The sequence below is a fragment of the Zonotrichia leucophrys genome, chromosome 12 (assembly GCF_028769735.1).
Source record: "Zonotrichia leucophrys gambelii isolate GWCS_2022_RI chromosome 12, RI_Zleu_2.0, whole genome shotgun sequence".
NCBI lineage: Eukaryota > Metazoa > Chordata > Aves > Passeriformes > Passerellidae > Zonotrichia > Zonotrichia leucophrys.
In genome coordinates this window covers 1,328,994-1,354,607 of record NC_088182.1, presented here as the reverse complement: position 1 = coordinate 1,354,607, position 25,614 = coordinate 1,328,994, and the positions used below count along the sequence as shown (strand labels likewise).

The following is a 25,614-nucleotide window of genomic DNA, read 5'->3' as shown; positions in this document are numbered from 1 at the left end:
GTGGCAGGGCTCTGTAGCTGAGGTTAGTGCTGGAATTCAGGCTGAAGCAGCTGTAGCTCCCTTGAAGGCATTGCCAGGGCTGGGCTGTGGGCTGTGCTGGGTGTGTGGGAGCACAAACATGCGGTGCCAAACACACTCAGGTTTGGTTCAGAGCAGCACTTGCAGCTTGGAAGTGCTGACACTCGCAGGGCTGAGCCTCAGCACAGCCTCCTGGCCCCCCTTGCCTGGATTGCTGATAGCACCCAGGAAGGTGGGATCTGTGCTCCTCCACTTCACACCTAGATTTGCATGGTGATGCTGCAGGAGTTTGGTTTTTAGGTCTGCCTCTCCCAGTAAGCTTTAGGGAGCCACATCTGGCCTCTGGAGCTTTTTCCCCTTGACGTTTCTCTGTGGCCAGGTTTGATTTCCTCTCATCCCTTGCTGTGGTTGTGAGGTGTTTGGTTGCTCAGAGGGAGCAGGTGAATGTGCTGGGACACCCCTGGGGAGCTCACCTGTGCCAAAATCCTCAGTCTGTTCTGTGTCATCTCCCTTCTCTTGCTTTTAGAGCATAATGAAGTTCTGTGCTGCTTGCAGTAGCAGGAAATTATGCTAAAAACCTCAATTGTCTTACTTAGAAAATAAGGCTTTATACTTCAAGACGAGTTACATTTCATAAGTATTTTCAGTTCAGGTTGTTTACTTGCAGAGACCAGAGATAAATATGCCAAGTGCCCATATCCAGGAGGCCCTGCAGGTGCTGTGTCCAAGTGCCACATGGAAGTCATTAGTCCAAGAGGAACCCAACCCAGAAGTTAAATAATTTCCCTTCTGGTTTTCTGGGCAGCCTGTTCCTCACTGAGCAAGAGTCCTGCTGCAGTGGTGGTGTCTCAGGGAGGTGAAGCTGTGGGTGCTTGTGTGTGAGAGCAGTCAGAAGGAGCGTGGAGAGGCTGCCAGCAGAGCCATGAGATGTGCTGTGAGGGGCTGCAGAGCTTGCCAGGTGTCCTCAGCAAGCACCCTGAGCCACTCACAGCTCCCACCCTGCTGGGGATGGAGTGTCTGCCCTTCTCCTGCAGGGTCTGGAGTCACCCCTCAGCATGGAGGGTGGTGCTCCCTGTGTCAGCACCTGCGTGGGATCCCTGACCTCCAGCTGCATTTTCACATTGCTGCCTGCACAGCCAGGTGCCAGTGCTGGTCTGTCAAGCTCCTGCTGATCTGGGACCTGGGTGTATAAAAACCTCCAGTCTTTGCTGCCTGACTCAAAAGTTTGTGATCCAAACTCCAGGAAACAAGTGAGCTGTTGCTGAAGGTTCTTGTCTCTGAAAACTCCTTTGTGTGTTTTTGCCATCCTGAGAGGAATTTGCTGCTTGGAGGTCAGTCTTGAAAAGCACCTGACTGGATCTTTAGGAATAAACTGTTTGTTTCCTTGCTTGGCAACTGGCTGGCTTGGGGGTAGGGAGCCGCAAAAATCCTGGATTAGCTTTAGTGGCCCCTGACAAATGTGTAGAAGCAGCCTTATGTCTCACATGAGTGTGGAGACACCAGAATAGCCATTACAGATTGACACTGACTGCAGTGTGCCTTGAAAATTTTATTCTGATGAACAACTGTTCAGTCAGAGAGGAGCTCGAGGGACTTGTGTGTTAGGGCTAACACTTCTTCATTCCTAATTTGTGAAAATAGTCAGCCCTGAGCCCTCAGTGTTGGCAATGCTCATCTGTTTTGGTTATGTAATGTACACAAGTTCAGTGGAAACATAACTCCTTGTGTTGTGGTTGGGGAGCCTTTGTGGAGCTCTCAGTGAGATGTTCAGAGAAAGAAATCTCCTGCAAGCAGAGAAACCATGACAGTGCTGCAGACACTGCCACAGGATCCTCCCCTGCCTGAACAGAGCAAAGGATGCCTGGGCTGGGTTTTATTGAGGATACAGAGCTGTGCTATGCAGGAGCAATCTGGTAGCACTTAGACCTTGCATTTAGTGAATGTCAACCCTTTTATTTGTCGAGGTTAAAAATTATACAGGGAAAAAATAAACACAGAACTTGCAGGCATGAGGAAGTGAGGGAGCTGGATGAGGGAGCAGCCATCCTGAAAAGGAAAAAATCTGAGCTAGAGCTGCAAAAATGCCTCCCCTCCCTTTGGAGCAGCACGTGATGTGCAGGCAGCACCAGCTGGCTTTGAGCAGCCCCAGGGGCAGCGCTTTGGGCTGCTGGTGGCCCAAACCTCTGGGAGCCAGTCCAAAGGGGCTGCTTTGGGCTGGGGATCCAGCCCTCGGCCGCTCCTGCTGCTGTGGTTTATTGTCAGAGCAGGAGGAATGAGTCTCAGCGTTATTAGTGTGGGGACAGGGAGAGTTCAGTCCCCCCTAAAGGGCAGGACAGGAGCAGGGAGGGCTGAGCTGGTGTTCCCTTGGGTGCCTTCCCAAACTCCTCAGGAGCAGGGAGGGCTGAGCTGGTGTTCCCTTGGGTGCCTTCCCAAACCCCTCAGGAGCAGAGAGGGCTGAGCTGGTGTTCCCTTGGGTGCTTTCCCAAACCCCTCAGGAGCAGGGAGGGCTGAGCTGGTGTTCCCTTGGGTGCTTTCCCAAACCCCTCAGGAGCAGAGAGGGCTGAGCTGGTGTTCCTTTGGGTGCCTTCCCAAACCCCTCAGGAGCAGAGAGGGCTGAGCTGGTGTTCCCTTGGGTGCTTTCCTGAACTCCTCAGGAGCAGGGAGGGCTGAGCTGGTGTTCCCTTGGGTGCCTTCCCAAACCCCTCAGGAGCAGAGAGGGCTGAGCTGGTGTTCCCTTGGGTGCCTTCCCAAACTCCTCAGGAGCAGAGAGGGCTGAGCTGGTGTTCCCTTGGGTGCCTTCCCAAACTCCTCAGGAGCAGGGAGGGCTGAGCTGGTGTTCCCTTGGGTGCCTTCCCAAACTCCTCAGGAGCAGAGAGGGCTGAGCTGGTGTTCCCTTGGGTGCTTTCCCAAACCCCTCAGGAGCAGAGAGGGCTGAGCTGGTGTTCCCTTGGGTGCCTTCCCAAACTCCTCAGGAGCAGAGAGGGCTGAGCTGGTGTTCCCTTGGGTGCTTTCCTGAACTCCTCAGGAGCAGGGAGGGCTGAGCTGGTGTTCCCTTGGGTGCCTTCCCAAACTCCTCAGGAGCAGAGAGGGCTGAGCTGGTGTTCCCTTGGGTGCCTTCCCAAACCCCTCAGGAGCAGAGAGGGCTGAGCTGGTGTTCCCTTGGGTGCTTTCCCAAACTCTCCCAAAAGCAGGAATGGCAGTGCTGATCTGGCAAAAGCTCCACTCCCAGCTTTGGTTTCCAGCACCAAGTGCTGGATCTGTGCTGGTGCCTGGGCACAAATGGCTCCAGCACAGAGCCTTGCTCACCCACTGCATTTCCAGGGGCATTTAACTGGGATTTATGGCAAAATCTTTATGGCATCCAGGTGCCTTTGGCTTCTTGCTCATGTAAACACCAGGATTGAGCAAAGACCCTTTTGGAGCCTTTGGTGCAACTTTGCTGGGGGTAGCATTGACTTGCTTTGTTCTGCCCTTCAGAAGTGCATTTTCCTTGTTGATTGGAAAGCAAATCATGCCCCCTATTTAGGTGATTGCCACAAAAGCTGCTCAGAAATTGAGGCTCTGTAAGAGTGACTCGATCACCACGTTTTCCTGGGCAATGACAATTGTGTGTTTGCTGTAGGAGCACTGGGCACTATTATGGGATGGTGGCTCTGTAGTGAGAGTGATCCTCCCCTGGTGCCAAGTGCATCCTCAGTAAACAGGAATGGCAGCACCCCGAGCTCCTGCCTTGGGGGCTGGAGGTAAATCTGAAGGCAATATAGATTTTACAAATGACGTTCTTGGTTGGCATTGACAAGCTTTAAAATAAGTGAGGAATTTTTCCTCCCACTCCCTGTCAGGCAGATGGCCTTGGTCATGAAAAATGACAATGAGGAGAAGATCCTTCAAATATGATCTATAAGATTTAATCCCAAATATAATTTTTTCCATATGCAGCCTGTCATGTGCTGCAAGTTTTTGTGTTCCGAGATGATTTGGGCAACTTGACAGATGATAATTCTGCATTGGGACCAGAATTTGCCTGCAGAGAACTCTGGGTTTTAGCAGTTTATTTGTATTGCAGTCTCCTTACAGGTTCATGTGTATATTTATGTATGTATATATAAACAACTAAACATTGTAGGAGAAAGGAGTACAACATATAGAGGTGATTTTATGTTTAATTGTAGCAGCTTATGCTATGAATATCCACTAATATTTCACAGCAGCTCCTTTTAATCTTAATATCACGGTTGACATTTAATTTGTAGTTTTTATCTGATGCAGAAATACCTGAGAAGGATGTGTTTCCATGTTTATTTTTTAGTGTTTAGGTGCAGTTACCTTGAAAGATCAGAAGGCATCACCACAGCTGCTCAGTGTTCCCAGTCCTCAGTGCTGAGCAATATTGGGAGGACCTTGAAGGCACAGGAGTAGCAGGGAGCGCTGTAAGGGGAAGAAATGAGATTTAATCTGTGCCTTTATGCAGTGTTTGATTGAGGGGGAAGCCCTGCAGCTGTGCTGAGGCTGAGCTGTTTCAGGATGTGTTTCCAGAGGGGTGTCACCATTCCCTGGGCTGCCTCTGCACCCACTAAATGGAGAGAGGGGGTTCTGGAAAGATGGGAGGGAAAATCTCAGCAAGGTTTTGAGATCTGGAGTCCATGTGGTGTTCTTATTCTTCCCACTAATGAGTAAAACAATGTTCAGAATCAAACAGGAGAAAATATTCTGTTCTTCCAGCTTCTCCATGAATCCCTTGCTGAGAAAAAATATGAAAATATCCAAGTTTTTCATGTTTTGAAATTCAGAAGCTCATCCCAAAACCTCAGAGAAACAGTAAAATTCTTTGGGGGAAAAAACCCATAAAAATGGATTCTTGTTTTCAGGCCATTTGCAGGGACAGGGGATTTTTCTGAGCAGAAATTCTTTTCTTTGAGCTTTCTGTGTTATTTTCCTACCTGATGGCTGCATAGATTTGTGCTGTTCTGAGGATCCTTCCCCAAGGTTTGCTCCTGCCTAAAACCAGAAGGGGCTGGGGGAGCCCTCTGCATCTCACACTGAATTAATTCCTCCTTGCTGTACCTTGTGTTCCCTCCAGGTATTTGCACTGTTTGCATTTGCTCTTCTCTTTCTTGTACCTTTGCTGGGTTTGTCTGTCTGCTCTGGCTTTTTAGAAGTCTGCTCAGCCTGGTCCTTGCTCTGATGTTTAATGCAGGATTGGAGTTAAACATTGTGTTGGGAGCTCGATATCAAAGTCTTCAAAAACCAAAAATAAAAGGGGGAAAAAGGCGTGAAGTCAAGAAGCTGCAGCCTTAGACTGAAAAACTCAGGAACTTTAAAAGAAAAACTTTTATCTGTCACAGATTTTGAAGTGCCTGTCACTGAATGTTCCTTCCTTCAGTGCTGGTGGAGGCTCATTTCAGAAACCCACAGTGACTCAGCTATTTGAATATCTGTTGTGTGGCGCGTGTTGGAAGCTCCCAGAGTTTCTCCCGCCTCCAAATGTGGTTTTTATTGGTGGATAATCCACTGGCAGTATCTTGTGCGCTGTGCTAATTTAAACCACACTGCCAATATTTAGATTTTTCAAGTGTAAAGGCATAGTGCCCTGATATTGGTGAGTAGAAAGGAGAACGTTTGTTTGTAAATATTTATTATTTTGCAAGTGTGAAGGTAAGCTTACCCAGATTTTTGTTCCAGTTAAATGCTGAGTTCCTCTGTACAACACTAAGTGTCCTTGAGGGTGAGACTTGCCTTTTGCTGTTTTATGTCCTCAAGCTCTTTGGGAATGATGTGGAGAGAGTTGGTTCTGGACAGAGCTCTTGCTGAAGCACTCAGGTGACCTAGTGAGAGTTTCTCAATGTGTCAGAGGGAAATTTTGAGCAGATCCTGAGTAAATACACACAAACCGGGGCAGATCCCGAGTAAATACACACAAACCAGGGCAGATCCTGAGTAAATACACACCAACCAGAGCTGGTGGAGTGTACAGGAAGGACCCATGTGGCTGTGGTCAGGCTGCAATAACCTTTTAATGCCTGTTTAACACTCCTGGGATGGCAGGAATAGATGATAGGGCTGGATATTTGTGATGGTTGGGAGAGGAAGGTGTCCAGTGGAATAAGCTTTTCCCCAGACGTGGCTCCACAGGAATTCTCCATCCATCTGATGGAGCTCTGACAGCATAGGGAGGGCTTGGGTACCACCTCCAGCTGCCAGCTGTGGATTTTGGGGCTCTGATGGAGCCAGTCCCACCTCTGGCTGTAGTTTACACGAGGGCTGAGCTGCTGAGGCTGTGCAGCCCCTGCTGTGCTGAGCTCCCAGCGCTCATCCCTGCTCTCTCCTGCATTTCCCCTGTGCAGGAAGGGTTGCCATGGAGGAGAGCGTGGGGTGGGAGTGGGCAGGAGCAGCTGCCTGGGGCACTGGGGGAGGATGCTCCAGCAAGGCTGCTCTGCAGGCAGTCCTGGCAATCTGTGCTGTCCAGGGCTCTGTGCATCCCCTGGGGAAGGATGTGAGCAAAGTGGCTTTCGCTGCACTGCTCGGGATGGAGGAGGTGACAGCCTCGTGGGCATGGTGGCATTCATGGGCCCTTGGGTTTAGTCAAGTTCCTTGTCCATCCTGTGTGCATTTCTGCGCTGTTTAAACCCATTTTAAAAGAGACTGGACATGGCACTCAGTGCCATGGTGTAGTTGGTGAGATGTCTGCTCATAGGCTGGACTTGATCTCTTTTCCAGCCTAGCTCATTCTGTAATTCTGCCCCTTCAAGGATGTGCAGAACAACTCTGTTACTGCTTTGAAAGTCCTCTGCAGATTTTTAATCTGTTCCTTTGAAAGTCCTCTTTTTAATCTAGCAAAGTTTTTAATCTAGCAAAAGGGTGTTCTGATGGGGAGCTGACGGATCCATCTGCTCCATCACAGTGGGTTTATCAACAGTTTCAGTTTAAATATTTTTAGTGAAAAAGTTGATTTGTGTATGTAGCAGGCATATGGCCCAAGGCTTGTACTCAGCAGCTGTTTGGGTGTATTTATTAGGAAAAGCACCACGCAGGGGTGTTTGGTAAGAGAATCTTGTTCTCTGGGGTGAGGTTGGGGTGTGTGAAGTCACTCCGAGCCCACGAGCAGCCCAGGAGTGCAGCTGGAAGCTGTCTCAGCTCAGCGGTCATTGGTGCCCCCAGACGTGGGACACAGTGTCTGCGAGTGTGGGCAAGCTGATGACAACTTTCCAGACACGTTACATCAAAGAAATGGAGATAATGTGCATGCAGACTGTCACACTGGCAGTGTCTGTAGTAGAGCAGCTCAGGGCTGGAGCAGCAAACCTGTTCCATCCCTGTGTGCTGTTCTGTGCCTGCTCGGAGCTGCTGTCACACTTCAGCCTCAGTATTGTCCTGTAAAAATACAGGATTATTCTCACATGTCACGGAAGAGATTTGGCTCAGCAACTGCTCCGCAGTGCACGTGATTCTCCAGCAGCTCATCTGCTTCTCCTCAAATCCGGAGGTTTTGTCACATTTTTAACCATGCCTGCAGTGGCTTCACCTTGTAAAAAAAGCCTTCAAAGCTTTTGGTATGAGCAAGAGGGGAAATCTGCACAGTGGAAGTGCTGCCACAGGGCACCAGTGGCACTTGTGTTCATTAGTGGTTCTCTGTTTCTGCAAGAGCTGGAGATCATGGAAATACAACTCACTGAGTTGGTGCCAGCCAATATCTTTTGTTTAGACCCATAATCCTTTCCTGAAGAAGTTTTTCATCTCACTTACGTGTAATATCTAAGTGTTCCTTAATAAAAAGGAATGGATTTGTTCTGCAAATCCCTGAGGTGCAGTTTGTATATTTGATGGAAAGTGGCAGACTTGTGGCATGTTTTCAATGAACAAAGAGAAGGCACAGTTGGGATCGTGAAGTTCACCTTTAAAAGTCCAGAGACTTGGCAGACAATTTTACCTTGTTGTTCCTAGTGGTGTCCTCTTCACAGCAGCTCAGTAAAATGGGAAGTACATGTGGAAAGTCCCAAGTGCTTATCCAGATTGAAAAGCTCAGGGAACTGCAGATAATCAGCTTTCACATCTTTTTCATGCTAGTTTTTTTGGGGTTTTTTATATAACTTCCTTGTCCTCAGATGTTTTGAGGGGAATTTGTGTTCTGTTTGTGCCATTTATCTTGGAATAAGGTTCAGATATTTCATCAGGACAGTTTGCACTTTGCATGATGGAGCCTTTGGATAACATCAGTTTTCTGGGTTTCATTTGGGATTTGCTAAAACAGTTATTCCCAAATCTGATTTTTTTTGAGCATCTCTAATACCAAGGACGCTTGCAATCCAGATTTCATAACTTGTGTCTGGTTTATCATGTGGGAGTTGCTTGTTGGATTGAGAGGTTGAGAATTTTGGTTTTTTTCCAAAGGTTGGAATTGTTGTGGGTAAGAATGATTCCTGTGGTCAGCAGGTGAGTAACACGGTCCAGTGCTGCCTCGTGCTGCTGTGTCACCATTTCAGGCTGGCCCAGCACGGCCCCAGCACAGGCTTTCACCTCCTGCTCTGCAGACCCTCAGCTGTAAATTGATATTATCAAATCTGTGGCATAGAATCAGATTTTTTTTGGTTGCTTCTGCTGTTTCTGAAAGCCAGGATTTTGTGCAGAAAAGGAAAATTCTTCTGAAACCTGATTAAATTAGTCTGAAACCTGAAATCCTGCAGATCAAGGCTCAAAACTGGTGTAGATCTGGAAGTAGAGACTGGACCACCTGACACAACCAGAAAGCAGTTCTAATGCAATTATGATACAATTAATAATTGGAAATAAAGACAGTAATTGAAACAAATGAAGGAAGAGAACGGAAAGGAGCAGACAGTGCTAAAAGCAGATTTGAGTTCATTTTTCTGAACTTGGAAGGTTATTTCTGCTTGGAGGCTACTGGCAGGGGTGGTGTTTGTGAGCCAGGACGACTCTTTGCTGACTCGGGGTGGATGTGAGTGTAGGATGCTTTCAGTGGTGCAGCTGGTGTTATTTAATAATTCTCCCAGCCCATCCATCACTTCTGAATCCAGCATTCTCCCTCCCTGATTCATGTGTTATCATTGTGTCAGTAAGGCAGCCTGAAAATGGCTGAAAACAGTGAAAATACCTAATTATTGTTCTTTGTGGAAAAGGAAGTTTTTAAATAGCTGTAGCACAAAGCAGCTTGAATACATTTATTTTCTGTGGCATTTTCAGGCACACACAGGGTATTCTTTTTACTGAGTGTTTTTGTCTCCAGGATTTCAGGGCAATAAGGGAGGCATTGTCAGCACCTAAACCGAGACTCCTTTGCTTTGTAGTTGCACGTGGAGTTAAAGAAGTGAATCTTGTGGTTTTCTTTGCAGGTTGTTGTAACTCCGTGGCTTGTCCTGGGAAGTTTTGGTGTTCCTGGGGGCTCTTACAGCTTGTTCTCCTCAGCTGTGATTAACCAAGGAGCCAGAGGAGCTGCTCTGGCTGTTGGAGCATAGACACCAAGTTAACAGAGTGTTTATTTCTGCAGAAGGCTCACACTGGGAGCGTGGATGAAACATCCCTGAGATGGATGATAGCGTGTTCCACTTCTTTTGCTGGAAGACAGTGAGCTAGTAGAGCAGGCAGAAATAAATTGAATTACATCCATGCGTTTAAAAAAGAGAGAGGAAAGCAACAGCTCAGCTGAGGTTAAAAAAGGAGCAGTTTCTCCTCAGCAGCTCTGTGTTTGGAAGCACTTGGGCAGCTCCGTGCAGCAGGTGAATTACATCCCTGTGGGACACACGGAGCATCCCCAGGATCTGGGGTTTTCCTTGCAGGCTTTGTCTTAAACTGCACCAGGGAAATTTGGGTTAGATGTTAGAAAAAAGCTGTTTACAGAAAGGGAGATCAAGTTCTGGAGTGGCCTGCCTGGGAGGGATGGTGGAGTCCCCATCCCTGGGCGTGTTTAACAAAGCCTGGATGTGGCACTGGGTGGCAGGGTTGAGTTGAGGGGTTGGGGCTGGGTTGGAGTCGATGCTCTTGAAAGTCTCTTCCAGCCTGGTGATTCTGTGAATTCTGTGAATTTTGGGACTGGGGAGGTGCTGGAGTCCCCATCCCTGGGCATGTTTAACAAAGCCTGGATGTGGCACTGGGTGCCAGGGTTGAGTTGAGCTGTTTGGGCTGGGTTGGACTCCATGAGCTTGAAAGTCTCTTCCAGCCTGGTCATTCTGTGAATTCTGGGACTGAGGAGGTGGTGCAGTCCCCATCCCTGGGTGTGTTTTACAACGCCTGGATGTGGCGCTGGGTGCCAGGGTTGAGTTGAAGTGCTGGGGCTGGGTTGGACTCGATGATCTTGAAGTTCTCCTCCAGCCTGGTGGTTCTGTGTCTCTCAGGTGCTTCAGGAGAAGGCAGGTGCCCCGTGGGTGTCTCTCACAGCCTCTGGGGTTGGTGTTTGCAGTGGCAGCCCCACAGAGCCCAGGCCGTGCTGCCAGGGGGGTGCCGCCTGCAGGCCCATGCTGGCAGGCTGAGCTCCCGCCCAGGCCCAGGGACATTTGCAGTCCCCATCTGCAGTGCGGCCCGGCGGGGCTGGCTGCCTCCCATCCCATCCTGCCTGCGCTCAGCTGCGCATCCAGCGCGGCTCCGCTGCCTTGGCTCCCGCCGCTCGCTGCCCTTATTTGGTAACGCACAGCTCCCAGCTCGGCCTGCAAGGGGCTCTTTTACTGCTTTGGGGACTATTTTCCACTTTCATTTTTGATCTCTAAAGCCGTGGATTGTGTTTCAGCAGCGCTGCTGGCACAGCTTAACTCCTAAGTGCTGTCAGACTGGAATATTGTGCTTTTCAGAAGTGCTTGGCTGTTTTACTCTCTGCTTTGCTGCTGCACAGGCAATATATGGCAGCACTTGTGTTTACAGGGTATATACACCTTGTCAGCATAACCTGCTTATTAAAATGACTTCCAGAGTGCATCCTTCAGCGCTGGGATTGCGTTCTGGAGGCCAGGTTTTAATTAGCTGTATGATTTGTTGGCGTTTTCCGTGCTGTGTTCCTGGGAGGGGAAGCGGCGCCCAGCGCCGAGCGAGCTTGGACAGACTGAGCTGCATCACTTGCTGGGGCTCAGCAGAGCATCTCTGGGCCCCTGCCAGAGAGGATGGGGACTGTTTAAAGTGGAGACAAGGGAGAGGCCTTCGGGAGGTGGAAGACTCAAGCCCAGCAACAGAAAGCAAGAATCAGACTTGCAGACTCAGAGCAGTTGTGGGCAGGGGTGTTGTGCTGGGTTTGCAGCACAGCTGGGCAGGAGGACTCTGCTCTGCTCAGCTCCAGGGTGTTGTTTCCCAGAGTTAAGGCAGGCCTGGGTTTTTTGCATTTATCTTTGCGTTATTAAGCCAGTTTCTGGAAGGCTGAGCATCTCTGGCAGCTCGAAGCTCCTGGGTGCTGCCCATGTCTGCCCACAGTGTTGGTCACAGCTGGCTGTGCTCTGTGAGCTCTGCAGAGGAGACATCAGCTTGGGAATTGGCTCAGAATCTGTCAAAGACTGCTCTCAGTTGGCTCATCCGGAGAGGAGGAGGGTGGGCACGTGGCAGTGCGATAGGGAAGGATCCATGGTGTGGGAACTGTGGTTAGAAAAGAAAGTGTCAGTGCTGTGCTGTGACAAAAAGTGCAGTTGCTGCCTTGGAAAATACTGAAAAAGGAGCATTGCTAAAAACCAGTAATTATTTTTTCCAGTTTTTCTTTCTGGCAGAGCCTCAAGTGAAGCTTCTTGTACTTCCAGAAAGGTATGAGAGAAAATCCAGGAGGGAAATGGGCAGGAAGGCCCCTGACCAATCTTGCATCTCAGTAGCTGTGGAGAGGGAGAACTTCTCTTCTGCTGTGTCCGTGTGGAGAGGGAAGCAAATCAAGGCAGGAATCTGTAAAAATGAATGGGTTAATACAGAAATAGTGGAGTGCTGGAAGGGATCCCTTCACGTGTTATGCCAGGAGTGGAGCTGGTTCTGCCCTTGGCAGGGAGGGATGAGCTGAGGAATCTCTCCAGGGGCTCCCAGCCCTGTGCACCTGCATTTGGAATTCTGCAGGAGGCAGTGGGCTGGCAGTTCAGGAGGGTGCAGAAGGAAAGAAACAAATAAAGCAATTCAGGCAAAGGATCCCAAGCGCTTCATTAGCTGAAGAAAAACTGAAGCACTAAATTCAATTTTATTATTTCTTCCATTCTTCCAAGCAAGACCTCAATAATATTATCAAATATTTATTTAATCTCTCTACATACTTTTTTGGCAATGCAGTTTTTCTTTAAGCCAAATCCATTTAAGAGCTGAAAATGGAGTTGCTTTATTGAACAGCTGAAAAATTTGCCTTCTCTCTTGCGTGATGCTGTGGCGGTTCATTCCTTGAGAAACACACACGAAATGTTTTTAAATAGAAGTGACTTTTATTATGCTGTTCAGTCAGCTCTGTCTAATAGCAGAACAGTATTCTTTCCATGCTGGTCAACACTGACGCTTCCAGAGGGGGTTTGAAATTTGATCTTCCTTGTTCTTCCTGTGCTCGGGCTGTCCAAGCTTTCCCTGCCTCCTGCCCCCACTTCCTGCCCTGTTTTCAGCAGGAACTTTCATCCGGAAAAGCAGCAGCAAGTGAAGAAGCAAATGTGAGAGTGAAATCCAAGGGGTGAGCAGCCAAAATGAAATGAAATTCAGCCAGAAAATAAATATGCTTTGGCTTACTGCCAGGGTGAGATGTAGACTGAAAAGACCCAACGATGTTGAGGAGGGGATGTCACAGGGTTCCTGTCCTGAGAATTGTGTTGGTGTCTCACAGGGAGATTTGTCATGGGAACTATTGAAATGGAGATTGGGAATGGCTTCCTGGGTCAAGGATCCAGCTCTCAGGCTGGGACAAAGGCTGGAGCCACAACAATGTGGCTTCTGCAACTCCTATGACATTAGTTTGCTGAATTCCCTTCATATAAAGTACAAATCCTTCTCTTTGTGTGTAAAAATTGATTTTTTAGTGCTTGTGAGGGAGAGAAAGGGATTTCAATTTGTCCAGGTGATCTCTTGTTCAGGGTTTCTTTTCATGCTGGACCAGAGGTGGAGCTGAGGTGAGACAGAAACCCTCAGTGGGACCAGCAGCTTCCTTGGGATCCTGGTTAGCTCTCATTAATGTGTGCAGCTCTGAACCCCTCACTTGAGGGGTTTTATTCTCTCTTTTCCCCTCTCCTCAACATGGAAAGATTTTTTTTCCTGACTTGGCTCTGTTATTAGCCACCATCAAGGTGCTTTGATGATTTATAAAGAGATTATTCTAAAGTAGCTTCTCCTGGTTGAAGTTACCCATTGTGCCCATAAATGGGGCTGTACCTTAATGCTTCTCACTGTGTCCTTAGCAGCTCTCTCTGAGGGAATTTGCTGTTTTGCCATCTCAGATCTCTTGCAACCAGTGTTGCCCATGCAGGGACACGTTATCCATTGTGATGGCCAGGAGAGGAATGGTTTTCTTGCTTTTTTACCCTGAGTGGATGTCAGATGGGATATGTAGTTAAATCAGTGGGGTTTTGGGTTTTTTCCTTTCTGCTTGTGCTGCTCTCCCTTCTGGCTCTGTGTTTTCACCCAGCATCTTCCCTCAGTACCAGAGATAGAAAAAAGCATCTGGTCTTTCCTGCAAATGTTTCCTTTTGGAACTGCCTGTATATCCAGTGTCTAAATATTTCTCTCTTTTCGAGTAGCAGTTTTCTTTTTGAAGGAGACCAAAGAGGTTACGTGTAGAAATAAAACAAACACTGGTGTGTTCTGAACTCTTTGGAACACAAGGTGTTTACTTAAAGGTGCATTTCTCAGGTCAGCTTTAGCAGACATTGATATTCAGAGTCCAGCTCTCAGGTGGATCATTTTTCTCTCTCTGAAATCTCCGCTCAGTCTTCGCCTTTTGCTTTGATACCTCAGCTCCAAGTTAATAACAATTACATTATTTCCTGTGTTGTTACAGCTTGAACAAATGAAGCAGCAATTCCCACTGGTAGAGCTTTGCATAAATGAATATAATACAAGAGGGTGGTTACCCTTGTGTCTTGCAGATAGGAGTTGAGGGTGGTTATTTTAACATAGAAATTAAAATATATTTAGATCACAAATCGTGCACGCTCTCAATTTAAATGTTGGTTGCAAGGGTGATTTTCCCCCCTTTATTCTGCTTTAAAAAGCAAAGTGTTGAAAGCCCTTGAAACACAAGATGCAGCAGCACAAAGCAGGGAGGTAACAGACGTCACCGCAGCAGAAAGCACTAATAAATTCTGTCATGTAATTAGCTCAGGGTTTGAATCCTGAGTGATTGGGCTCTTTGCAGAGGGAGGGGATTGCTGTGGGGTCTTTGGGCCTGCCATGGAATCCCTGAATGGGTTGGGTTGGGTAGGAAGGACCATGGCAGGGACACCTTCCACCATCCCAGGGTGCTCAGAGTCCCATCCAGCCTGGCCTTGGGCATTTCCATGGATCCAGGGGCAGCCCCAGATTTCCCTGTTCCATACCAGCCCTGCTCACCTGTGTTCAGTGTCCCCTCCTGTGGGATGGCAGAACTGTTGGCAGCATGAGGTGGGAATTCAGAGGAGCTCTTCCCCCAGGCTGCATGTGCAGGGCCCAGGTTTGGTTTCTTGCTGGGGTGGAGCTGTGGGTGGCTGGAGCTCCTTTGGGACCTCAAAACCCTGCTCTGATCCAAGCTTTGCTCCCAGCAAAGCTTCATCCCTAGAACTGAGAATGAAAGGATGTCTTCTCATCACAAAGGGAGTCATTGCAGTAGGATCAGGTTCTTTTTTCTCCCTCCTCATGGAAATGCAGGAATGATTAATAATCAACACATTTCTGTAGCTGCTTTTGTTCTATATTCTTTGAGCCTCTTAGGCTGTCATCTATTAATTTCAAATCTCAGAGGGAACAAGTATAAAATAGAAGATGGAGTAATCCAAGGGTTTCTGAAAAGGTGAAACTTGTCTGTAGCTGAATATATGCATTTTGTGTTATTCTCCAATCTCCTGTGTGAAAATACTGCATTTGAGCACAAGAGAGGTCTTCATTTTGTCTTTAAATAAACTCATCTTGTGGAGCATTACCATCCTTGTGAGTGTATTAAAGCTGTGCAATTTCATAAATACAAAGTCAACAACTTCTGTTTACAGTATGTCCATCATTGCCAGCTACGTTACTTCTTCATTGCTGGTATTCTTTCATATTTAAAGTAAAAAGAAAATATACTATCAGCGTGTTTGTTCTCTCCTGTGAGCAGGCTTTGGCCTAGGGAAAATATCAGGTATCTAAGTATAGAAAAGTCTGAAGAGAAAATGCTAAATTTCAGCAGGGAATTGCTGGTTTTCTTTTAATTTTAGTTTCTCTGTGCAAAAATGAGTTTGGTTTTTCCAAGTAATGAAGAAACAGCTGTGTTGGTGTTAAATATTCAGTGGATTTGTAAATGACTTACTTAAAGATCTTCATCTTTATAAGATTTCCCTCATTTGAAAGCACCCTAAAGTATGGTTTTTGTGAGGGGGAGTAATTTCTCTTGGTTCTTACCTTTCTCCAGTTGGCATTTTGGAGAGTCTGGGTTTAAAACCCGAAATAACGACACACCTTTTTGTTGCCAGCAAAGTATTTGATTCCTGCTCTCTCCAACTGCAGAAAAGTTGGTGAGGGCCTTCTCCTAAGTGCTTAAAATAGGCAGTGGAGATTTGGAAAAAATGATGAGTGGTGGATTGCACAACCAGCCTGGCTGGAGCTGGAACTGCTTCCAGATCTTTCTGGAATGGGTGTGCTCTGAGTGAATGAGTGGGCTCTGAAATACTCAACTCCCTTCTCCTATCATTTCAGCCTCTCTAACCTTGGTATTTGCGATTTTGGAGAAGTCTTTCATTATATTTTCAGATAATGTTATTAATGCACTACCTAAATGTGACTTAAAATCGCATGTGGTGGAATTCATGGTAAGAAAAAGCTGTCTTTGTTGAGTTTTCCATTGTGATTTGAGAGCAAAAGTTGGGCATTTGAGATGTGGTTGGTTGCTTGGGGTTGGACTGGAGAGAAGGGTTGGAAGTTTGGAATCTGCTGGGATGGGAAGGAGCACAGTCTAGTCAAGAAGAGAGAGAAGGTAGAAGAGCAAATGAAAAGCATGGGATAGAAAGAATGGCAGTTGCTGGCAAGTTTCCCTCTGCCTTGAACCCCAAAATACTCGGGAACACGGGGGTTTCTACCCTTCCCAGGATCCTTGCTTTGCCAACTCCTCTGTGCTGCCGGTGCACGCAGAGGGTAGCCAATCCCTGCTGTGATATTTCGGGAGCTGCAGGTGGCAGAGGCCCACGTGGGCTGTTGGTGTCCCACCAGTGAGAGCACTCATCCCTCACGTGGTGCAGCCCCGCTGTGTTCCGTGCAGAGCGGTCGCCGAGGGAGGAGCAGCATTTAGCTGGGAAGAACTGAAATTTCATGTGTGCCCATGGAGCATTCCTCATCCTGAAGGGGTAGTGTAGGATTATGCAATCCCTTTTTCCAGCAGGGCCTTTGTTGGGTGCTCAGGCTTGATGTATCATCATTTCATCAACAGTGACGTAGTATTTTATTTTTATACTACCTCATTGTGCAATTCTGCCATTTTTCACTGTGTATCATGAAGATCTGAAAGGAAAATGCATTCCTTCCTGGTTAATATGCAACAAACAGGCTATAAAAAGATGTCGTTACTGTGCAGTAATTGCTTTATTTATCACCTTTCCTATGTGGCTAAAGCTGCTTGAATCACTGAGCGGAGCAGGGAGCTCATGCTTTGGGCTCCTTTGGCTTCACTTTTAATTTTTGGCTTTGAATTTTTGGTTCTTGTTGTAGAACTAGACCTAAATTCCATAAGGATGGTGTCTGACAAGCACGGGTTTATCTTGCAGAGTCATCAGGACTGTGGGTTACAGATCAATGACCACGATGGTGCTCAGCCAGCACATCCTTGACTTTGTAAACATCCCAGGCAGAGGGGTCTGCAGAGCTAAAACTCTTCTGGCCAGAGAGTTCATGTAGTTTGACCTGTGGCGAAATACATTTGGTGGCCATATGAAGGTGAATAAGGCAAAGTTGAACTTCTCAGCCACTTCAGAAATAGATTTCATAGAATAAATACTAGTAAAGAAATCTATTGGGTGCTTTTCATTGTTTGTTTTAGATCTGTAGCTTTGTTACTAGGGAGAAAACCTAAGGAAAACATGTTATGCCTTCCCTTCTTGCACTGGACAAGGTCAAACTCTTGTAGCCCTCTCTGGGTGCTTCAGGCAGGAGAGGGGTTACTTGCAGTTAACAGTTTGGAACTTTAGCTTAACTTGACAACTTTCTTGACTGAATAAAGGATGGAAAGAAGTGCACTGTGACTAAATCTAGCATACAATTAATTCTTCTCTGCAGTTCTGTGTGTTAATTGCTGTCATTGTGTGAACTGATGGTTTAAGCAAAAATAGAAAATTTTATAACTGGTGTGTTGCTTACAATGCAGAGCCTTAGCTCCAAGTGCCAGCCCGCAGTGGCTTTTTGAATCTCTGCTGTGCTGTCAATCTCTGTGAATCATCCTGGTGGAAATGGAGAAAAGGGTGAGGAGCAAACCTGGGAAGTGTGGTTTGCACTTTTCCTGGTGCTCCAGCAGCCCCCAGGCTGGCAGTGGGGATAAGTGGAGCTGAGTGTTTGTGCAGAGATGCAGCTCAGTGCCCTGAGCTCTGTCCTTCCCCAGGGTCACTGTCAGAGGGCCCCAGCACCCTGCCCAACTCCTGCTGGATCTGGTTTTGGGGTCCTGGGTGGAATGGGATCATCTTTAAGGTCCTTCCCACCCAAACCGTTCTGGGGTTCTTTGCCCTTCTGTGAAAGGTGTTTGGTGTTGCCTGGTGGGCTCTGGGGATGGATTGGAGGAAAGGCATGAGAGGAGTGACAGTGTCCATCTCAAACAGCATCCAGAGGTCTTGGTCCAATTACCAAGGTCTGTGTGAGCCCCTTCAGCAACTCCAGCCTGTGGCAGAGCTGCCATGACCTGTCTCCAGCATGGGGTGTCTCCCTTTCTGCTTGATGTTCATCCAGAATAGCCATGAACAAGCAGCTCTGCTTTTCAGGCACAGAGGATAACCCCAGGTGGGTTTCTCCTCACCTTGCTGCTGCCCAAATTGTGGTGCTGATCCATGGGGATGCACCAGGAACCTGGACAAAGGGTGTGTGAACGAGGAGCCTGAGCCTGACATCCACTCTGCTGCCAGAGAGGCTGGGAACAGCCTCCTGGCTCTTCTGGCACTTTGTTTGAACTTCTGAGCTGCTACTTTAGGCGCTGCCTTTGAATAGCTGAATTTATTTTTTTGCGTGTTCCGTTGCTTGGCGACGACAGGAGGAAAAACAGTCACTGCAGCTCATGTGGGTTTATTACTGATAAGTTAGCATCTCTGATACAGAAATGTATTTTTAATAAGACTAATGAGCTGTGATTCCTGGCTTTAGCCAGGCAGAATGTTAAATAAACTGTGTTGCTGCACTGGGTATAGAACCTGACACCCTGAGGGGTTTGATGTTACCTCAAGCCATGCCTTGAATGCCTGTGCTTGTGCAGGCTGTTGTTTGAAGGTATTTTATGCTGCTGCCACTTCATTAGGTGAGGACTTTCTCCCATTTTTTTGCCCAGTTTTCCCTATCAATAGAAAGGATTTTATTTAAGAACTAAACTGACAACAGCAGGGAAAAAATCCAAAGCAAAAGGCCCCCAGCCTGACAGAGTTTACCTGCTGAAGTACAAAAACTCCAAGCTGAAAGTGCAGAAACCAAGTCTGCTTGCCTGGGAAAGCACTGGAACGTGTTCCCATTTTAGTCTGGTACCGTTTTTGACTGGGACAAGTTATAAATTTTCTGCTCTTGCATCAGATGTTGGCAGCAGCAGTTAGTTTTTATCGTGCACGGAGCGACATTCCTGTTGCTCAGAAAAGCATTCGTCTGATCAGGAGCTTTTTGGAATTTGTTTATAAAGCTTTCCTTGCTGCTGGAATAGCTGGAGAGCATTAGCAGCAGGAATGCAGATGATGATGAGAGGCTGAAGCTGTGTTTGTTGCCTGTTTCTCCAGATTGCCTGTTCAAGCTGTGTCCCATGAACCGCTACTCGGCGCAGAAGCAGTTCTGGAAGGCAGCAAAGCCCGGGGCCAACAGCACCACGGATGCTGTGCTGCTCAACAAACTGCACGTGAGTATCCCTCTGCAGGGCCCTCCTCACACCCAGCCTGCTCCAGACAAGCATTTCCAGCCAGGCACAGTTATGGAGGAGACACTGAGTGTATAGAAATAAATCAGCATGCAAGATTCCTTTGGAGACGTTCAGTCCAAGTCTTCAATCCTCTGATTTATGGCACAATCACAGAATATCCTGAGTTGGGAGGGACCCACAGGGATCATCCCAGCTCCTGGCCCTGCACAGACACCCCAGCAATCCCACCCTGTCCCCAGGAGTGTTGTCCAATGCTGTGGCCGCCTCAGGGCTGTGCCCAGCACTCTCTGGGGATGAACCTTTCCCTAAATCCAACCAAACCCACCCTGGCACAGCTCCAGCTGTTCCCTGGGTTCTGTCTGAGTCACAGAGAGTGGACAGAGCCCTGTCCTGTTCCTGCTCAAGGTCTGTGTCCCCCAGTGCTGTGCCCATGATACTGGAGTAGCCCTGGGAGCTCTTGTCTTTAACCTGAGGTAGAGTTAATGGTGCTCCAGGGGAGCATTTTGGGTGTTAAAGGCACGAAAAAGGGACCCTTGAAGCAATTGCTCAGAGGATTCTCAGGCCCTGCATCCCAGCATGGGAAACCAGGAGCTGATGGGCTGATCAATCTATTGGGACTGCTCAAACAAACGTTGCTGCTGTTGATATATGGGAAGGTTGATGGGTAATTATGAGTAATTATAAGGCCAGGCAGCCTCTCCTTCCTTATTAGCTTGCAGTATTTAATATTTTCTGGGTAAAATGTTGACATTCAGCAGCTGAAAACTCAGTAAGGCAGTTGATTGCTGTTTTTAGAGCTCCTATATAAAAAAAAGCCAACTTAACTTAAATACCATCTGTTGACTTTAGAGTTAAATAAACTCAGTGTTTATGTTAAAATTACATAGCTGGAGTACTTCATGTCAAAATTACAATTCTGAATATTTTTAGGTTCTTTGAGCCTATATTAAGCTCATTGTAGCCTGGAATACGAAATGGCCCCGTAGGAGAGTGTCACTTGCTGATTGCCATATGGCTGCCTCGCTCTGCACTTCACAAAGACCCACTGGTGGACTCCTTCTGCTTCAAGAAATGTATTTATAACCCACAAGTATCAGCTTGGCAGGGACAAAGCTATTTTGGTAGCACAAAGCTCCCTCACCTGGGCCGTGCTTCTCATGTTGATAAGGGAAGGGGGCTGTGGCAGCAGGTTTGGGGTGAGGGGGGTTCTGCAGTTGGCTGCTGGGTGCATCAGGAAAAGGGAGAGTTCATGGGTTTTCACAGAAATTAGAGTCTAAATACTGCGACATGTAAAGGAAAAGGCTTTGGCATTGCCATGGATTGCATTCTCATTGGAGTTGTCTCCCTTTCAGTACATCCCAGAGTGGGTGTGTGGGACCTGTCCCTGCTCATCTGACACTTGACCCTTTTGTGCCAGGGTCCTGGAAATGCAGCATGAGGTTTTTCCAGGATGGGATTTTTCCAGGATTAGCCTGAGCCCAGCAGTGTTTGCACAGCAATGTCCCACCAAGAGCTGCTTGATTTGGAGGAAGGGTTTGAGTGCCTTACAGTTTTATTGGGGTTTATTCAACCTGCATCACTTGGATGTGAACTCTGATGGGCTGGATCAGGTCTGGGGCTTGAAAATAACTGTGTCCCGTGGACATCTCTGTATCAGAACTTCCTCCTGCCCGTCCTGTGTGTCCATGTGCCACCTTTGCCACTTGCTGGCCCGTGGAGAGCTCTGAACCCCTGTGCTCACAGCTGTGAGCTCTGCCCAGGATGAGATTTCTTTAGCAGAACATTGCATTTCCAACGCAGCTGATGATGCAAGATGTGTTCATCATCATCATCACTTGCCTTTTTTGGCTTCTGTTTGTCTGCTGGTGGAATTTATTGTCTGCCATGGAGCGCTCCATGCTGAGGTCAGGTTATTTTAAGTTAATGCCATTTAAGGGATTTCAAATCTGGGACACTTGTCTCTCTCTGTGGTCGCAGCATCTGAGCTGCTTGAGGAGCTGACATCTAGTGGCCACAAAAGTGCTTTTCCTGGAGTGACTGTCAGGTCTGGGGAGAGCTTTTGGAGTACATCCTGAGTCCTAATTGTGCTTTCACAGAAAAAAATTGGGTTTTGTATTAATAATAAGTGTGGCACCCAGTGTGGCAGGGCAGTCCTGGCTGTGGTCGCTGTTGTTTGGGAGGGCTCTGGTGTCTTGAAGAAACCTTTTGACAGAATACTTGCAAAGCAAGCAAAAAAGTTGTATTTTAGTAATATAGATAAAATAGTGTTGCATTGCATGACTGAGTAAAATGTTGGATTTGAAAGAGCAGCTGTATCTCAGGTTCTCCTGGAGCAAGAATCCAGTTTCCATACCTAGCACAGCCTCTGTAAGCAGCACTTTTTGAATGAGCTGGAGCTGGTTGAATTCTCTAACAGTGTGCAAACATCTGCTCTTTGTCCTGGTACTTCACCTCAACTGTGGGCACTTTTCTTCTCCAAGAGAAACCTGGACCCACCACAGTCCATGAGACCTGAGAACCAAACCATAACCCTTGGTGCTCAGCCTCCTAAAAAGTCCAGTTTTCAATTGCTCTCCACCTTCAGATAGCAGTTAAACAAATACAGATTTATGTTTTTAATTCAAAACATCATCTTTCCTGTGAAGTGAAGAAGTTCTTTACCAAATGAAATTGTTTAAAAACAGCTTGGGCCAAATAGCTCACTTGTAAAGCAGCAATGGCAAGAGGCTCATTGTAAATTATTAATTAGGGCTTTGTGTCCTTATAATAATTCAGCAAGGGAGGGGCACTGGAGTCTCCAGAGAAACACAGCCTGGAGGGCAGCTGGAGCCTGTGTTGGCAAAGGGAAATAAAGAATCAGCATTGGGGTTCTTTCATTCAATTTGTGTACAAGTCAGTAGAAGGGAAAATAGAATTCCTGGCTGGAGTTGTTACCCCTCCCTTTTTCACCTTCCCCTCCCTAGGTATCTGCCTTCTGTCTTGTCTGAGCATTTCAGCTCATGTTTTATTCCAGAATTTTGTCCAATTGTACCCAAATTACAGGTTACTTAAATGATGTGTGTCTATCTCCCCAAACAGTTGAAAAAGGGAATTGGAAATTACACTGTTGGAAGCTGGAAAGAGGAAATTAGGCTCTTTCAGATGCTTGCTGTTTTTCCAGTCCTTTGAAATAATCTTGAAGAAAAGGGAGTTTTGTAAAACCCCTTTTTCTAAAACACTCAGCAATTGAACTGTTCTCCTTTAATTTCAGCATGCAGCAGATTTGGAAAAGAAACAGAACGAAACTGAAAACAGAAAACTGCTGGGAACAGTCATCCAGTATGGGAATGTCATCCAGGTAGGCTGTGAACATCTGTGCAAGCTGGAGAGGATTTAGTTGAAAATTCCCTGCTCAGTGGACTTCAGATTGCTGGAATTGATGATCAAGAGCCTGTAGTTTTGCCAGGTTTCACTGTGCTCTGAAGTGGGATCCTGGGTGTTACATCTGTGTTTTATCAGTGTTTTATTATGGGTTATTTGTGCCTGGTTTTGAGGTCACCATTGATTGTTTTCTTCAGAAATCCTTGTTAGAGCCCTCATTAGACTTGTTGGGAGGTGGCACATGTACAACACCAAATATCCTCTCACAGTGAAATGTTGACACTTAAATCATGAGCTGACACAGAGGAGGAAAATCAATAGAAATAGAAATAATAAACTGACACAGAGAAAGAAAATCAATAGGAATAGTTACATTTTGTTGTTAGATGAGACCAAGCAAGCCAAGAGAAGAGCAGCTTTGTCTCTTAGCAGGAAGAGCCACTTAGTCCCCAGCATTTCACAAGTTTTGGTCCTGGGTATTTTTCAATGGGTTGTTTCAAAGTGATGAGGGCATCTCCATATGTTTATCCTAGCTGGGCAGGGGACAGCTGGATTACCTGAAGTGTTTTGTGCTGTGTGTGAGTGTGAGTGGAGCTGTGCCTGGTCCATCAGTGTCTGCCCAGATTTCAGTTTGTTCCCTGTGTAGCACTGCAGTTGTCTCATGCACGCTCGGGTTATTGAGGGGAGGAACAGGAGCATTCTTAGAACTGAACTCTGATTCTTATTCTAGCTGCTTCACTTAAAAAGTAACAAATACTTAACAGTAAATAAGAGGCTTCCAGCTCTGCTAGAGAAGAATGCAATGAGGGTGACCTTGGATGAAGCTGGAAATGAAGGCTCCTGGTTCTACATCCAGCCCTTCTACAAGCTGCGCTCCATCGGGGACAGTGTAAGTGCTGGGAGCAGGCTGCTCACACATCCCTGGGGCTCAGCCTGCACTTGGGAGGCCTGCCTTGCAATTAATGCAATGCACACATCTCCCAGGGCGTGATGGTGATGCAGGAACAACCTTTTTTGCTATGCTGTCATGAGGGGGAGGAAAATTGCTATGGTAACTTGTATTTTGGAAACGTGGCATGATCTAACATTGGAGGGAATAAGGGACCTAATTAGGCTGGCCTTGCACAATTCCTGCTCAATTCAAAATGGTAGGAAGTGTTGAGCTCCTTCAGGAGGTTTGGAAGGAATAATTAGCATCTTGGTTTTTGGTGTTGTCAGCTTGGAATCAAAATTCGTCATCACTCTGGATGTGAGGAGTGAGGTAATAAGGAAGTGAAATGCTCCTGCTCATGGGAAATTTTTAAATGCATTGCCATTTTAATCCCCTCTTTTGCAACATCTGAGTCACTTGGGTATGGAATCTTCCTAAAACCAGGAGGTGATAAACTTCAGTGTGCTCTGGGGTTCAGGCCAGGTATATTTGGCAAGTAACATGGTGAATTTATCCATCAGCCATCATTTATCCTGTAGCCCCATCTGTACCAGAGCTCAGTCTGCTGCTTCTGCAAGGCTCTGAGTCCTTTAGCATGGGGGGTTTTGCCTCGGTCACTGAGTTTGGTGAGCTAAATTCTGAACCAGACAGAATCCTGGTGGAACACTCAGACTGCCATCTCTCCAGACTGCAAAAAGGTGATTTCCTCCCATGGCTCCCATTAAAAAAAAAAAAAAAAGGTAGAAAAAGAGCTTTCTCAGGGTGCAAATTTGTCTGATGCTGCACTTCTCTACAGGTTGTCATTGGAGACAAAGTAGTCCTGAATCCTGTCAATGCTGGCCAGCCTCTCCATGCCAGTAGCCATCAGCTTGTGGATAATCCAGGGTGCAATGAGGTAAGGGGACTCTGGCACAGCTGGAGCAGCTGTAAAACCTCTCTGTGCTTCAGCTTAGCTCTTTCTACGTGGTTTGGAATTCAGCAAGCTGGTTGGTACCCATGGCACTGCTTATTAGGAGTGGTTATCCTGGTAATCAGTGACATAAAAGAAGCGTTTTGGAGCTCTGCTTTCTCTTGGGGGCTGGCAGAGGTTTGGGTTTGATCTCTTTTGCATGACTGGCTAAAAACAAGTTGTTCCCTCAAAATCAGGAGTTGTGGCACAGTGATGTGCCCCATACTAGTCACTGTGAAGAAAATTAAATCTACCAGCACAGATGTTTGACAAGTGGCTTCCAAGCCAGTCAGCTCTGTTCTGGAGCAGATACAGAAAAGACTTTGCTTCTCCAGAGCAATGCAGCCAGGCCTGCAGCGTTCTGGTGAAAATTGTCTAAAAAATCAGACGATGGCTCATGTGCAGCACCTTGTGCAGGCACAGCACAGTGGGACTGAGGGTCTCCTCCTCCTTCCAGGTGAACTCAGTGAACTGCAACACCAGCTGGAAAATCGTGCTCTTCATGAAATGGAGCGACAACAAGGACGACATCCTCAAAGGGGTGAGAGGCAGGGCTGTGCCTGGCTGCAGCCGGGGCCCTGCTGGGCGCTGCCCCTGCTGAGGCTGCTCTTTGGCAGGGGGACGTGGTGAGGCTGTTCCACGCCGAGCAGGAGAAGTTCCTGACGTGTGACGAGCACAGGAAGAAGCAGCACGTGTTCCTCAGGACCACGGGCAGGCAGTCGGCCACGTCTGCCACCAGCTCCAAAGCCCTGTGGGAGGTGGAGGTGAGCGCTGCACCCAACCTGGGGCTGCCTTGCTGGGAACGATTCCTCCTTCTGTTTAAAGCACTCTGCATTTCTCGCTTTAGGTGAAATTTTCCTGGTGTTAGCAGTTGAAATTAGAATTCCTTCGCTTGCTTTCTGTGCACAGTCAGAGTGGAGCTCTGCTCTCTGATGGTGCAGCACAGAGCTCTCGTTCAGGTGCTTTACAGTTCAGGAAAAGGGCACAGAGAAACATCAATGAAGTCATTTTCTTACCAGTCACTGAAGTTTAACAACAGCCTATAATTTCCAGTGTCCTGCTGAGTGTACTGAAGGCTCTATTTTTGGTGTGGAATAATGTGATTATGTATAGCCTCATCTGATGGGAGGCTGCAGCCCCTTGCTAGCCTGTCTGAGCTGGCTTTTTACA

At 47.2% G+C, this 25,614-nt stretch overlaps 1 protein-coding gene across 1 annotated transcript in view; it reads left to right on the top strand.

Moving 5' to 3' along the window:
• ITPR1 (inositol 1,4,5-trisphosphate receptor type 1) overlaps positions 1–25,614 on the top strand; it is a 160,142-nt gene that overhangs the window by 27,676 nt on the left and 106,852 nt on the right. Inside the window, exons 4-9 of the mRNA XM_064723957.1 lie at positions 19,068–19,183; positions 22,455–22,541; positions 23,295–23,453; positions 24,292–24,390; positions 24,902–24,985; positions 25,062–25,208. Coding sequence (XP_064580027.1) covers positions 19,068–19,183; positions 22,455–22,541; positions 23,295–23,453; positions 24,292–24,390; positions 24,902–24,985; positions 25,062–25,208 — 692 coding nt within the window. The remainder of the gene's footprint in view (positions 1–19,067; positions 19,184–22,454; positions 22,542–23,294; positions 23,454–24,291; positions 24,391–24,901; positions 24,986–25,061; positions 25,209–25,614) is intronic.